Consider the following 16,805-nt stretch of genomic DNA (forward strand, 5'->3'; position numbering starts at 1 on the left):
TGCTTCCCCTGGCATGCTCCTCAAAAAAAAAAAAAGAAACCCTTCCCCCCCCTTCTTTATTCCATCCCCCTCCACTTCACCCCTCCCCCGTCCCCGTCAGGCACCTTGTCCGCATCCGAAGAAGGCTTGTAAGTTTCAGGTGCATACATTTCTTTTGATGATATATTGTCCTGGTGCGGAATTTCATTTACTGCCGCTGCCCTTTGCTGAACCTGTTGCTAGTCAGTGAGCACGATAAGCGTATAAGTAGCATGCTACTTCATTCATCATACATCGTTCTGGGCTCTCAAATATCTCATATACGATTCAGGAAGAAACTACTAAACCGGCACAAAGGATCCCGCCAGGATCAGCTGAGGTTCCATTAAATGCTGTGTACAAAATAGAGCACACTTGTTATCAAATACACTATTTTTATTGTAGCATCTCCAAAACATTAGCCTTCATTTCACAGTGTACACGTTGTTTATGTAGCAAGAGGGGGAAAATGTATTTCAAGTGCAGTGCTCATGTTGTACATAATTCCATTCACATTACATTGTGAATGCATGCATTTTGAAATCTGTTTTTCCCTCAGTCATAGTGGCTGCTCTGTGTTGTATTAAACAGCATTAATAATCACAAGAGGCTCAGTGTCACTCAGAAGTCTCCACATCACTAAGGCAGACAGTGTTGTGCTGCTGGGCATGTTGTGCTGTGTGAAAGTGCTTACACGCTCCCTCAGACAACCAAAGGGAATAATTAAAGACAGAAGATGGAGGCAGAAGAATGGAAAGCAAATCCCATTGTTTGGGGTTATTTCATCCCACTGAATTTCTTTTTCTCACTTTCTTTCGCCTCTCTTCTTACATTCCTCCCCAAATGCACTGTGGGTATGTGGCATGCTATCAAAAGCATATGTAAGCGAAGCAGCGCAGAACAGAAGCCCTGTGATGTCCTCCTCATACCCACATTGTCTTTTGATTATTCTACAATCATTTTATATCTATGTACGTTGGGAAGGAAGGGAAGGCTTAATAACCCCATAATATACAATACTGTAGCTGCTCAGAAGCCACAATGCAAGTTTTATGTCCTTTGAAAACAAGCTTGCTTAGTGCTCCTTTACTTACTATATGTATATGTCTAATGGCAAAATCCCTAAAGCCCTCAATATCCAAGTTGTTACCAAAATAATCCACAATGAAATTCAAATTTAAGGTGAACTAGACTATTATGGCAACTCTACTCCACTCCATTTCTAGAGCAGTAAATGTAGCCCCTCAATCTCTCTCAGCTTTTACTGTCAGTCAGAGAGCACTCAGTCATCTCCGTGCATCAGGCCCGCAATATTGATTTTTCCACCCACTGAAACAGCCGCATGAACATAAATTTTGCATGAGGCTTTTACTCGCGGCCTCCGCTTTGGTCTGACGACACATGATGGGGCCATGAACACGCTGTAATAACCCAGTCTGTCCTGCTAGGCAGACGGGCTTTTTTTTTTCTTTGTTTTTTTTTTTTTTAGAAGGGAGGGGGTCCAACACCTTCTGGACTCTGAAGGACAAAAGCAGGACCCCTTACTGGGCACTACAGCATTACACCTTGGAAGAATTTGTACTTTAGTTTGAATTGTTTAGGTGTTTTAATTATGATGTATATATACATAAAACACGGTTTCTTCTAAAAGTGCTTCTTGTTGCCAAATTATCATTCAGTTATATTTTTTTTCTTCTCTATTTTTAAACCAGGGGTTCAATATCAACAAACTTGTGTGATCAGCTAACCAGTTAAACTAATTCCAAGCTGCACTATAAAACGAAAGCATAGATATCCTTATACATTCTCTTAAGGAATAAAAGCATAGAGTGGGTTTTATTTCGCTTAGGACCCCCCAGGAACTTTGTCAGGGCCCCTTGGAGGATCCAGGACCACACTTTGGAAATCAATAACAAAGCGTAAGCAACACCAAAAGGCCAACATTATCGAGTACACAGGGATTTTCTTGTATGTGTAACAACTCCATGGAGAGGATTTGATTCTTTGAAATGCTTCCCCCCAGAGTGAGAATTCAACTACGCTGCTTGATATTGCCTTGCATCACAGAGTGAAAGCATTATCTCTGGATCCCTACAAGCGATGTGGTTTATTCTCGAAAATCCTGTAGCAGCAACACTGCTAAAGTAAAAAAAACATAAATAATATATATATATATATATATATGTGTGTGTGTGTTGTAGAGGCTGTGTTTGTTCCTCCTGCAGCAGGACTAAGACACTGATATTACCTGCTGTGGCTCTGAGTAATGTTTTTGTTCAGCAGTTCTAGCTCCTTTTACATTTCATTTTCTTATGTTTATTCCTGCCATTGCACAGAAATCTTGTCTCCATTCCTTTAACATGATTACCAGTTGTATGGACTCACATGGTGAAAGGAATGTTACACCAAGTTATACAAAGTAAAACTGTGCAGAAGAATTTAGGTTTTCTGCTTTTTCTTTGATGTTTTATCTGTCTTTCTTTCTTCAGGTCTTCTTAAGGTCATAAGTACGTCACTGAAAAATGTGACCCATCTTGCACTTGAAGACATATAACAATTTCCCTTCATGCAAGGTCGAATTTGTTAATTTGTTTTACAGAATTCAGATTAGATTAGAACTTTACTTTAGATTTCAGACTTTAAATTAACAGTTTAACTTTAGAATTTAAAAGTTGATCTCAGGTCTGAGTACAAAATCACAATATTGACTTCAGGAGTCACAATTGAGTTTACAAGAAATATATAAAAAAAAAAACAAGGGCCATTACTGCTTTACGTGGACAAGTGCTAAACAAATGGACCAACGTGATAAAAGTTAAAAAAGGTTTGATTCCCTTCATCAGCATGCGAATGCTCCAAACTAATCCGCAGAGTAAAAAATGACCTTCCTTTGACCACCTTCATAATTACCAGATCTCATAGAGTCTAAATCTCCTTACCTCCAGTGGAGTAATTATCGGTGTGACTCACTGAAAAGGCAATTGAGACAGTGGTTTATGGACTTCCATAGTGGAACGTGAGGCAGGGCAGTAATGGGGAGTTTGTTTGTCCCCTCTCACCTCTCTTGTTCAAGAATGGCAGCTGTGTTTAGACAAGGAGTTCCTAAAAATACATGACGGGTCACATCGGACAATTTCATCAACTCCTGACAGGCTCTTCATTAGCTCTTAATTTACAGCACTCCCCTCTGTAACACATTCAGACTGTGCAGCACAGTGTGATGAAGACATTTCTGCTCTTAGTTAAATTATGTATTTGAGCCGAATGGCAGAGGTGATGCATGTGATGCACACCAACACCAAGTACAAGAACTACTTCAGAGTGAATAAGTATATCGTTAAGAAAAGCTGTGTGCTTACATCCACATAACTAACCGGTGTAACATAAACGACACTGCTAGATTCTATTCATTCTTATGAACTCAATACATTCTTTTCAAGGTTTGTGAACTATGCTTTCTTTTCTGATGCCCAGCATTCTTGAATTCCTCCAACATGAGATGATCATCTCCATCTTCTTCTGACCCTGCTTTATGCAACGTGGAGCGCACACACTTTGGTAAAATGAAAGTCCTTTTGTGGAGGTGTGATTACTATGACACTGCAGTCACTCTTCACACTAGCCTTGGCAGGGTCTTTTCTAAGGACTATAAGATGATGAGCACCTATTTGTTGCTTTCCAGAAAGACTAAATGCATCAAAAGATGTTTTCATATTTCACTTAACACAATACATGTAAAGCACAGTCAAAATGTAGAATAAGCAGGAACAGGAGTGAAGTTACTGTATGTGCTCTATACCTACAAAATGTAGCTAAAGACTCATGTACATACAGGCGCTGTTAGTTGGGAACATAAAAGTTGAGCGACTCTATGTAGTTACATTTAAAAGTTCATCAGAATACAATAACATTCATAAATTTCATAAATTGAAAAAGGTGCTGTCATATTCACCCTGACATTTTAAAGTAGCTTTAGTACACTTGCAGGTAAAACTGCTTCTTAGCCAATCAGCTAATGATAAACCTGTTAGCATTGTAGCTACCTTGCTAAGCATGTTTTTTTTTTTTAGCTTAGAAACCAATACATGTTGAAAACCATCCAATTTACAACCAGAAAGATGTGTAATACATTTTTGGCCAATGGTCTTGTAATATATATATATATATATATATATATATATATATATATATATATATATATACGCACCTAAATGTCTAAAGCCTTTGAACAACCTTTTGACTATACACATTCAGTATGAGCACTAGCTTCTGTGCAGCATCATAATTTATTGTTGTTTTTATATATATATATATATATATATATTATTATTATTATTATTATTATTATTATGTCTTTTTTTACCCATTTTATGATGTGAGCGAACAGAAAGTAAAAATGCTCATTTCTTATTTCAAGAGGATTAGTTTAGAGGCAATGAAGAGAAACAAAATTAGAACTTTTAATTGACTTTTTTTTTTAAATTTTCTTCTTGTTAATTGGTTTTAACACTATCTGGATGCAGATGAAGATAAGACTGACTCATTCATGCTAGACACTCCTTTATATTCACTTTTCGTGGTTGGACATTGATGCCGACAACATCACTACACAGAAAATGCACACACAAACGATGTATACGATGTATAATACATGGAACAGTTGTAAATGTAAGTGTTGAGCATTGGGAGGAAAACAAGGAGTTGAATCAACCCCAGAGAGAAAAGTGTTGTAATAGGGGGGCTGAGAGGGACTACTGAGACAGCACTGGTAATGAGGGAGCAGCCCCCCACTACCACCACACACCCTCACACACACATACACAATACTCCTCAACTGCACAGGAAACAAAAATAGCATTTTGTCTGACGAATGAGCCAGCTCTGACCTAGCCTTTCGACCTCTGACAATCAGTCTCACTTCGTCCTCCAGTGCTTCAGAAGCCAGGGCTGGGACAGTCAAAGATAACAGTTGATTTCTACTGTGGCACTAAAGCTACAAAAGCTCTGAAAGAGGGATAACAGAGAGTCTCTCAGTGTACCGAGGTTGGAGGCCACAGACGTTTCAGTGCTGCTGTTTAACAGATGATGCTTTTAAATGCATCAAAGTTCAACTTGTGTCTGATCATTTAGCTGCTCATTCCTCATTATAAACATTAACACAGCCAAGTTGTGACAACAGTGAAAGTGAGACCTCTGCTCTATCACACCTCAGGCATGATGACTAAGTGGGAGCGCTGCTTGCATCGCAGCAGACAAGGACTGGTGAATATGAAACACAACAAAGAGACAGTGGGAGATATAATGAGCACTATAGGATCCTGGCACCCTTTCGCCCTCCCTCCATCATAAGTGAAGCTCCCACTCTCATCCTTGGCCCCGCGTCTGCTGGAGGAAGGAGCACAAACAATTAGCTGAGACAAGCCATTTGGATTATGTGCTCAACCAAAGCAATCAGACAGCTGTGGTTAAAAGAATGAGCTTCAAAATGCCAGTTGCCCAGTTAGAGGGGAAGGGAGGGTCAGTGGTCCTGACAGTCTTAACAAGATGACAGAATTTATAAAGCACTGCTGTTAAAGAATATAGTTACCTGCAGTGTAGCCCTTATAATAAGGCCACATGGGGCTTCTTCCATATTCCCTCTGTATTTGTTTTCTTTTTGCCTCATATTCTTTTGTTGTGCCTCTTGTTTCTTGGCGTAATGGTTGGCGCTGGAGGAAATTCTCCAATCGTCTTTGATCTTCTCCTGGTTTTTATAATTTTTTGACAGAAATCTCATTTTAACCCCCCTTTTGTGTTCTCAGTCTTTGTTCCCTTTTATTCCATCTTTAGATAGGGCTCAACATTTTGTCGTTGTGAAGTTGCGAAGGAAAAAAGCCGGTCCTGTCAGGGGCTCGGTGCTCGCTAGACAACTTGCCCCAACATTTCAAGAGAGAATTGGACTCTTGCCGTTTGCACAGATGATATATAATTCATGGTGGGGGTGGGAGAGAGGTGTCAATGTGTCAGGAGGTAGAAGAAATGTAAAAGTGTAGTGTTTACTGGCCAAGAGACGTCGGCTCTCTTTGGCTGTGCCTCTGCAGAGTGGGGGAAAGAGGAGGACGATCTGATCTTCATCAAATGTTCATCTGTGCCCGTCCTGCAGTCGTAGTGACCACACTAATCAAAGACTTGTCTGCCCTGATGTTTTATTCATCTTTTATGAGACAAGCATGCTTAAATTATTTAAGTGCATTGATTCAGTGTGTATACAAGCTTGTCTCCGTCATGTTCACAATCGTTCACAATTTGTCCAAATAAAAATAACAATGTTTCACAGTGCAAAATTAATTAACCCTACTCCTGGATACTTTATGCGTGTAGTCAGTTCAATAAATAAAAAACTAAACGAATAACTTAATGAATGTTATTTTTTTCTACTTAAAAAAATGAAGTTTGAAATGAAGTTATTTAAAAGTAAAATTACTTTAATTAATGTAGAGCACCTTTATGTTGTTTTCTTGCTTACATGTTCATCCTACCTGTCTTCTCACCTTCATGTATTCTTAGTTCTTAGTTCTTAGTTTCTTAGTTAGGGTTAAAAAGTGGCTCTTGGTGAATGATGTCTGTCTCCTCATTGTGTTCGATTTTGTTAGCTGCTGTTTGTAGCTCTCCAGTTAACCACAGCTTTAGCTACCTTCCGTCTTACAGGCTTAGCACAATGTTTACAAGTAAAGCATTTTGCTAAGAACTTTGACCTCGTGCATCTTCAGCCAGAATCAGTTTCATAGCACATAGACAGGTCATAGGACTTATATCAACCGCCCCAGGAAGTAAACAAGGAGCTCCATGTGTTTCTATTTTGACATCTTTACTTTGCATCTCTACCTTGAATTTGTCATGTGAATTAAGGACAGGTCTTTCTCTAATGCAGCCCAGTGCACAGACAAATGAATATCATGGAAGTCTTAATCATGTGTTCTGTGTAACACTGGCAGTTGTTTTTTGTTTTCTGAGTGAAAATAAATCTGTCAAGAACTTTCTGACACTGCATACAAAGGTTAAAATAAATCTATTGTATCCACTGTATCTGTATGGAAACTCAGTTTGTCCTTTCCTCTTTTTAAGCAGCTGTGAAGGTCAGCTCAGATGTTGTTTAGCCTGATATTCCACATATGGTTTTATTGTTGATATTTTCCATAGACACTGTGTTGTGTTCTTTTTTTCTGACATTCAAACAGAAAGCTTGTGTGAGCTGTATTTGGATGTTTCAGAGGGAAAAAAGACTGTAAGAAGCTTTGTGCATGGGAGCAAGATGCTTCTACATGGATTTTTATATAAATGTTCTGAGCTCTTGAAGATATTTGCATGGCTGGTGTAACTGCACCCTGAGTGATTTTTTTAAACAGCATAAAAATTTATAAGCATTTAAATGTAGAAATGAGATCTAATGGTGTGCCATTATTGGATCCAATTAGTTAATGGCTTTATTTCTGAACTCAGTCAAGATGGATGTCTCTTTCTTATGAGATTTTCTGCCGTTAAACCAAAGATTCTGTCACTCTCCAAGTGACAATGACGACTTTTGGCTCCAGAGAGAGCAATTATATCAGTCAGGCTTGATAGCTTTGTCCTCCAACTAGCTAAATTAAATTCACTGACTCTATCAGTCAAGCAAAAAAAAAAAACCCTGGAGCACCTTGTTGTGGCTCCATGCAATTTACATCTGTCTCTCACTTATACACCCTGTACACCCAGAGCTCCGTGTGTGCAGTATCTCTGTCTGAGGTGTTGGAATATTCTTCAGATAATGATGGTTTCCAGTTCATGTGATAAAACACTTGTTGCCAGGTTGTCAGTCAGAGCTCATCTGTTTGTTTCCTGTGTCCTTTCATCAACAGCTACCTCATCACTGAACTCCCAGCTCCAGCACCTGCAGCAACTCCAACAGATGCAGCAGCACCACCAGCAGCAACAGCAACATCAGCAGCAACAACAGCAACACCACCACCAACAGGCCCATTCCCACGCTCAGAACCAGCTGCCATCTCAGCATCACATCACCCCGCCCAGCCAGCAGCAGACCTCTGTCCCTTCTCCAGGCTCTGCCTGCTCCTCCACCTCCGGTCAGCCGCAGCAGTCTCCGCCACATCGGCCCAACCAGTCGCCGGCCCGCAGCCTTCCCTCTCCAGTCACTCCGCCCTTGCCTTTGCCGGTGAGTGAAGATGTGTGCGATGTGTTGTGTTGATGTTAAGTTCCATACAACACAATCTTTAATGATTTGTCTAAATTAGAATTTTGTAGAGTTTACATTATGTACTTTGGATAGATAGGTGTTAGAACCAGCCGTCCTCAGAGTTCATACATACACTGATTATGTTACTTGCATCTGCTCCCACCATTTGTAGTTTTTTAAAAATGAAACAAAGATGATTGCAGAGGATTTTTGTCTGAAAGCAAAAGCAAATCTGATAACGTTAATGATGCAATCTGTAAGCTTTGATGAATGTATTTAAATTAACACATCCACACCTTTAGGTGCAACACAGTTGCCAAAAAGTGGCAACGCACACACGTCATTGTCAAATATATTTTTCTGTAAATTGTCTGGTGTAACTGTTAATATCTGTGTTGACTTGTGATGCCATAATTCATTTTGACCAACTCCAGATTTATTAATTCACCCTGTTTATCTGCATAATTTTTGCCATATTCACCAGTCTAAAGCTCTGATTCATGCCCATGCCCGTTCATGTAATCCTTTATTAATAAAGCTGGAGACGGCCTAGGCAGTCTGTAATTTGATGTAAAGGGCACAAACCAGGTATGTAAGTCTTTTTAAAGAAGAAAATACCTTAAGTGCCAAAGAGTGCATTTGAATAGTGTCATTGTTGATGTTGTGATTTAGGCATTTCAACCTTGAGAAAATGCAGTGCTTAAGCAATATAATCAGTGCTTGATTTGCTGTCAGCACTTAATCTTTATCAAGTGGTGCTGTTTGAATGGAGGCTGGCAGCTCTTCTGTCTATGTGAAGCTATTAGAATGCATCTTATTGCTGAAGCCTTGGTTCACTTGTGCACATCCAAACTCACAACCAGACAAGAGGAATGTATCCTCCTCCTCTGATCCAGAAGGGATCCTGAGGTTGGCGGTCCTTTGACTTTTCAGTCGTAATCAGCTCCTTAATCTTTGCTGCTCTTCCTACTCAGCCTCCTTTTTAGTCACTTTGTCCATCCATCCATCTCTCTCCTTCTGTCCGTCTGCCTGTCACTGTGTGACGATAATAACCTATTTTATATCCCTGTGGTTTCATTTCTGGTGGAGACTAGCCAGGGTCGCCTTTCTGTCCCTGGTCACATTCATCAGCGTCAGGCCCTTATTGGGTTGTGGTGCAAGCTTCTTTATGGCCAGGATGAGTTGGGCTATTTGTTTCCCCTTGCAGCCCTCTCCGGCCCTGTCACGGCCTAGTGAGACTCAGCAGGAAAAACAGCCTCTGGATTTAATGGGCTCCAAAGGCTAGCTGCTACATCGCACCAAACACACTGTCCGGTCTGACTGTGGATAAAAAAAGCTACTGACCAACATACAGATTCCTGCATTAAGCCCCCATCAGACAGAATACAAACACTTGCTGTCTTATTTATAACACGCTGATTTACTTGTTAGTTTAGTATTTCCAAAACTCTGAATATCTTCCTCTTACACACAACAACAGGAGCTTACGGCATTGATGAGACTCAGACTGTTAGCTTTATATAGATGGTCTTCTTCTAAAAGAAGCAGCCTGGCTGATTATGATGACTGAGGACAGACCTCCCTTGAGGGGGGCAAAGGGGCCACATCAGGTATCATTAAGATATTGGCTCATCAAATAGGATTATGGAGTGTGTGTGTGCGTGTGTGTATGAAGCAGAATGGCCGTAAAAGGTTTAGTTTCTGTGGGTCTGTGCTGGGTTTGTCAAAGTGTGTATCGCTGCAAGGGGCTCGCTCAAGGACAGGCCGGGGCCTCAGCACCCTCTCAAGGCTGCAATAGGATTTAAACGGCTGCTCCGCCTCCCTCCACTGCTGGGGTCAGTGATTGGATTTTTAGTCCCAGAGTCGCCAAACACCTTATAGAAGTTCTTAATTCAAGCCAACTCCCAAAGCATGAAAGCAGAAGAATGGATATTCACCATGATCAGCCTTTTGTATGTTTTAATTAAAGGCACAGAAGGGCATTGGTGATTTTACCATGTTTTACCCAGAGGAACAGGTTTGTGCAATAAAGTGGAGTCATAATTACCATAATACAATGAGCATTACACAGATAACACCCCTATTTCTTTCTGTCATTATTCAGACAAGTAGAGTCACTCAGCCATTTAGCTATTTGCAGAAAAAGGCAGCGCAGGGCTGCAGAGACAAACACTCATTATGTTCCAATTAATGTCCCATTGTAATTCTCTTCTCATGGGAGGTGAGTGATATTCTCATAGTGAGAAAATCCTGATCATTCATTACATCCCTAGTGTTTTTAGTGTTTTGTGTTTTTAATTTGTGGGACAAAATTCATTAATTGGCTCATTAATATCCAGATTAGAATACAAATCACTCTACAACAGACTAAGTCCCCTTGAGTCAACGGTCTGGACTTCGATTACTGCAGCTAATTTAGTTAAATGGAGGAAAAATTTACCTTTCTACACCTCCCAGTCTCCCTCTCTGCTCCCCCAGCAGCCAGAGTACAGTGGGAAGCTGCCTGAAATAGCCACCACAGTGATGACAAATAGACGGGGGGGAGATTATGAAATTTGCTTAAGTGTGTTAATGGGCTGATTGCGGGAGCCTGCTGGATTTTGCTGGAAGTTGATTGATTAGAGCTGTGGGTTTTCTCCACGCCCGGAGAGCTCAGGGATTTGACGGGGGTAAAGGCGCACCAAGTCTGTTACACCGGAATTGATCTTAATTAGATCTGAAAGACCTGCCACAGCAGAATGGTCGCGGCGATTAAAATGAAAAACAGGAGAAATTACTGATCAAATTAATCATAATGTCGGGCTACAGCTGTAGGTCTGGTGTAATTTGCCACTCCAGTGAGTTACATCAGCCGAGGCAGGGAGAGGAGAGGCAGTACATACTGATCCGTGGCAGCGGGAAGCTTAGGCCAGCCTATCAAATCTCTTATTCCAGTTTGTATGCCTGGACCTTCCTGACCCGGCTGCGCCATCCAGTGGAGCCCCAGCATTCTTTCTCTCTGCCTCTGATCTAATTAGCTGCTTTTTATTGGCCTCCTTGCTTCTACATTATGTCTTTCTTCATCCAGAAACAACGCTGCTGTTCTTGTCATGGCTGTCTTGTCACCAGCATGTTGTGTGTTCACTAATAGCCTCTGACCTTGGTCCAGTGTCTGGCTGGCTGGTTTTTCGGGGGGCCTGGCAGAGGTGGAGGCGTCCTGTCTTCCTCCTCCGTCAGACTCCTGCCGTCTGTCTCTCTCCACTTCGCAGTCGTCTCCTTGATCGCTGTCAGAGCCCCACACTGGGCCTGTCCACTCTCCATCCGCACACTCATAGGGGTAATTACAGCCTAGGGGCCTGCCTCCTATCCCTGTGCTCCACAATTTACCACCAAAGCGTCCACAGACATCTCTCTTCTTCCCCACTGCACCCCGACATCACAGGACCGCAGGGCCTCAACCCACAAGTGCTGCAATTACCTGAGTCTCTCCTCAATCCCTTTCTCTCTCTCTCTCTCTCTCTCTCTCTCACTCTTTCTCTCTCTCTATCCTTACCCTCTCCCTTCTTGCTCCTTCACTTCCCCCCTCCACACTCTCCTCTCTACCCCTTGGCTCCCTCACTATTCCCTGGCAATCAGCCTTCATTAGAAGCCTCTGGTGAAAACCCATCGTCACCAAGGTCAGCTGCTGCCAACCACAACGGCCTTTCAGAGGCCTGACTGTCTGCACTCTCCATCTTTCCTCACCTCTTTGCCATCCTCCTCCTCCTCCTCCTCCTCCTCCTCCCCCACATCCTCCTCAAATCTCGGGCCCATCTCTGCTGCTTTTGTCTCCAGCTGAGGCCCCTTCAGACACTCATGTCACCGTTTTCCGCTGCAGTGCACTTTTACTTATGTCAACCGCTGTTAAAATCACCACTGTCCAATTTGCTCCAAATATCTCTCTTTTTTATAGGCAGTGGGTGTTGCTCCCATTATATTAACATGTGTATTAAATGAGCCTTGCACATTGATTAATTGATTTTCCAGATCAGCTCCATGTTCATTCAATTTAGCAAACCGGGTCCACCATCATTCTGTGGGATATTAAATCAGAATTAAAATGACATGCTCAAATCTAGACCCAATGGCACATGCTGTGGCTTGTCAATGAAACTGGTCACACTCAAGTAAAAAGGGAAGTGTCCATTATCTAACACTTTAGAATTCAACAGTGGTTTGAAGAAAGCAGAATTTAAATAAAAAATGTGAACAGTTTTCCTGTAGTAAAATACCAAGTGCATGACTTTTGGTTCTGCCAGTGGCAGTGTGTTGAAGAACAAACATTTTGGAAAATAAAATTGGTGGAAAATGTAATTAATTTGGTGAGTCAATAAATAAATATGGATAAAATGCCTTGGTACCAAAAATCTGCATGTCTGGCAAACACACGTTTAATTTTATTTCAAAGCAATAATCTGCCTGAGCCTAGCATTATCCTGTTTTAAAATCACACATTTCTAATAAAACTTTTAAATATGTGCGTGGTGTGTTGGAGCAGCCTGTGTTTAAATGCTGGTGGCTGTGTGGTTTAGAGGAGCATGAACAGGCCCTCAGCAGCTCTGCAGCTGCTCAGCCTAGCCTCTTATTAATGCACAGGAGAGCCAGCTCTTAAGAAGGCAGAAAATTGCCTTACATAACAAGCGCTTCACAATTTAGAAATACAAATGTGCACTGTTGACTGAAGCAGAAAATAAGACTGTTGCCCATCAACAGCACCACATTTCATATGAATAATTATAAAGCATGGGAGCTAGATGAGGAAAACAACCTGACCATGACAGCTCTACTACTTTTTATTTACTTCAAATGAGGGATTAGGCAGGGAGAAAATCTACAGACTTAAGGACCAACGATGAGCTTTGAATTTCTAAATAGGTAGAAACTTAAATTCATATTTCTGAAGGATCATTTTGGAAAACTTGGGAGGCACTTTTAAAACTGCACCTACACTGGGCAGTGCACTTCCTTTTCTTGACTTGGTGGTTTTCAGACCTCACCAGGCTGATATTTTCCTTTTTGAGGTCTGCAATTCTTCTTAAGCTGGCCCCGTTACCCTGGAGGTGGGCAGAGGGCTTCCAGCTCAGACACCCAGCAGAAAGGCACAGCTCCCTGATCAGCCCACATGTACACTGGGGGCAACACGCATTAGACGCCCACAGGGGAGCCCTCAGATGGAGCACCAAGCTAGGGCTCACCTAACAGTGGATAAGGAATAGGGTTTCTTTAATTATGAGGCAGGGCTGTGACATTGAGTTCCCCCCTTTCTCCTCCAGCAGCCTTCCAGACACCGTCTAAGTGCTCCGCTCCGCTGAGGAGGCCAGTCCCCCCGCGGGGCGCGATTCCACTGCCTGTAATTTCTGATGCCCATTAGTGACCGCAAACAGAGCACCGCGCTCACACAAGGAATACAGCTGCGCAGCACTGCCACGCTGTAAAAAGACCCTTTTAATGCAATGTTATTGCATTATGCCCTCCTCATAGACCAAGTCAAAAGTCCCATTTCTGGTCCCTGCAGAATGTTATCAGAAATTCTTCTCCACAGTGTTTTCAGTTGTAGCTGACTGAGGCTGGATTTGGTGTATATTTAACAGTGTATTGAAGTGAATTCCTCTAAACTGCACTGTACTGTGCTGCCCTGCACTTGCTTTACGTGTCTCTGCTTCTGTTTCTGGATGATTTTGTGCAATTAATAGGTTTTGTAAATAGAGTGTATTTTCTTTAGGGGAAGCCTTTGAAGTCAAAACTGAGGTAATCAATACACATACTGCTGTACATTTCATCAATTCATCTCTTCACTTATGCTGATTTAGCTTGTGCCAACAACTGTGTATGTTTTGGAGAAAAAGGGAGACAGACAGTGAAGCAGTGAGGCATGCAAGGAGGGGAGGGAGGGTGGCGGATTTATCGATCAAGGGTGACCACATCTTAGCCACAGAGCCCCTCTCTCGTGATTAATCTTAGGGCTTAGAGTTGGCCAATGACACATGACAGGCCTCCTCCTCAAACTCCTCCATTTCTCTTCATTACTGGCCATATTTTTGGACACCACAGTGGAGAGTAATCATTTACCTTTATTGTGTTTATAAAGCTGCGGCATGGATGACCCTTCCTATATTGAATTGAGGACATCAAAAGATCACTGGACATTGATTAGGAGGATATTAAAGTCATTCAAATGCTATATTTATATGTCAAACAACAGGAGGGTGAAAAGAGATGCCATTTTCACCCAAAGGAAAAGATAGGCTGTAATCAGTCCAGTTGAAATAAACCTCTTAGAATCAAGAAGTATGTTCTTACATATTTGATATTTGAGCTGGTCTTTGTTAATAAACCAAAATAATAGGCCTCATGTTTTCTCTCTTCTGGCTCTAATGATTTTATTTTTCATTTTCTCGCAGCAACTACAACCATAGCCAGGTATCCACTTTAAAATCAGAGCTGGAGCAGCAGTAGATTTACTGCAACACCGGTTGCTGCTGTGATTTCCAACCCAGGAGTAGCATGGTACAGAAATAACTGCACCAAATATGTCACATCATGAGCTGAAATGGTCAGCACTTTCCTGTAGATACTTAATCACCAAGTAGTTTCAAATTTAATACATCTGGAAACAGCTAAATATTATAGATCATTCCTCAGGAAGAGGAATAGTGGAAAAGGGTTGTAGTATAACTTATATTTTTACTCTCCGAGTGTCCCCGAACTAGAGGAAATATACTGCTGCTGTGATTGATGACTAAGAACCCACTCTGAACCGCTGTGCCTCACAATTATCAACAAATGGGCTGGAGCAGATTTTATGTAATGATTAAAGCTGCTGTTAATTTCACATGAAGGTAATGAGTGGGGAGATTGACGGCCACTGTCTGGCTCTCCATCATCCCTTTATAGTTAGTTTAAACGTTTTCATGACTCTTTTCCTCCCTCATTTGCATTTTGCCTCATTAGATATGGCCATTTCTGAGACTGTTCACGATATCCATTTCCTGGAGTTAATGCATTTTATCTGATCAGCCAAACCTCCTCAGTTAACTAGCTGTCATTCTGGTGTTTCATATGACATCACTTCATTAGCACCCACCATGCCACCTCAGGCATCTCCACGACCACACCCACTGCCACCACCATCCCTTCACTGCCTTAAGCAATTACAATGTCCGACTGTCCCTGGATGCAGCCTTATTGTGTTTTGCCGGGCGTTATCTGCTCCGGTTGCTCTATCTGTCTTTCATGTCCCAATACTTTCCTTAAGAATGGCTGTTTTTGGGGTTTATTCTTCACAGCAGATGTAGCTGAGGCCCAGTGGTGAGCAATAGTCGGCACTCGGAGGGCTCAGAGTGCACGACCGCAGTGCGAGGCCTCACCAACCAAGGGACCAGAGGTGTTTTGGAGGGCCTAATGGCATTTTGATGTTCATAAGCACAGCGGATGTGAGGAAGGGGAGACAGGGAGGTGGGGGAGAGGCCATTTTGGGGGAGAAAGAGGAGGAGGAGAGTCAGCAGAGGACTGTCAGAGGAAGACTAGCAGAGTCCTGACAGACAGAGAACGTGTTTTCTCATGTCACAGCTGATTACATTCACTCTGGAGTGGGAAAAGAGCAGGGAGCAGACAGAGATGTGCGGCTGGAATGAACGAGGGAAACTTGCATGTTGTTCCAGATAAAGGACATTCTTTTCACCCAGAAACAATAGCAGTATCGACTGTTGGGTCCACTTTAATGGCAAATAAAGCTTTGCCACATGACTTACATTTTCCCAGCTTCTACCTCATTTGACTCTACTGGTAATGAAAACGCTTACATGTAACTACATCCATTGCCAGTTAAAGTCATCACTGTTGTGTTAAATCCTTCTTGGTCTTTCAGTGTACTAACCCTTTTCCATTAGATAAACATTTGATTCTGTTTTTGATTTATAGATGAGCAGAAAATACGTTTTACACACCACTGAAGCCTGAGCATAGACAAATCTGCCCCTTCACAAGCATCTGCAGCGCTTGTCCATTTATCTTTTGGCCTTTTTCTCCCTGTGCAAGCCCACAAAAAAAGAAATTAGGTAAGAGACAGGCACATGAAAAGAGCAAAAACCAAGAATAAACTCCAGTTAGTTTATGTCAGGCGATTTTCCAGGGGTCTCTCCACAGTGTGCGTGGACACTATTTTTCCCTCTATTCCCGAGATTACACGGGTTGCTGCACCACATGACCCTCATGGTCAAACAGGCGACGGAGAGCCTGGCGAAGTTTAGTCTACCTCTTCTTCATTCAAAAGATGCATTTTTAACAATTTGCAGGCTTCTTTTCCACCCCGAGACATTTATGTTGGGTTTGTAGATCCCTATGTAGCCTTGTATATTTGGCTATATTAAACTGGGATAATGGAGAGAGTGATAGCTGCTGCAGTGAGGCAAAGGTGACAGAATGATGTCACATGATATAATGGAGGCTTTGGCAGTGCTAGATTTCACTGCTTTTAAGCATAGGAATGTAAAAAGAAACAGGTTTTTTAAAGGTTAAATTTATAAGATTTTCCATCGCATAGCATAATACCACTTGG

At 41.9% G+C, this 16,805-nt stretch overlaps 1 protein-coding gene across 1 annotated transcript in view; it reads left to right on the forward strand.

The window, feature by feature from the left end:
* Positions 1-16,805, forward strand: part of pou6f2 (POU class 6 homeobox 2) — a 56,866-nt gene that overhangs the window by 23,536 nt on the left and 16,525 nt on the right. Inside the window, exon 4 of the mRNA XM_028433335.1 lies at positions 7,896-8,209. Within this exon, the coding sequence (XP_028289136.1) occupies positions 7,896-8,209 (314 nt within the window). The remainder of the gene's footprint in view (positions 1-7,895; positions 8,210-16,805) is intronic.

The sequence above is a fragment of the Parambassis ranga genome, chromosome 20 (genome assembly GCF_900634625.1).
Source record: "Parambassis ranga chromosome 20, fParRan2.1, whole genome shotgun sequence".
Taxonomy (NCBI): Eukaryota; Metazoa; Chordata; class Actinopteri; family Ambassidae; genus Parambassis; species Parambassis ranga.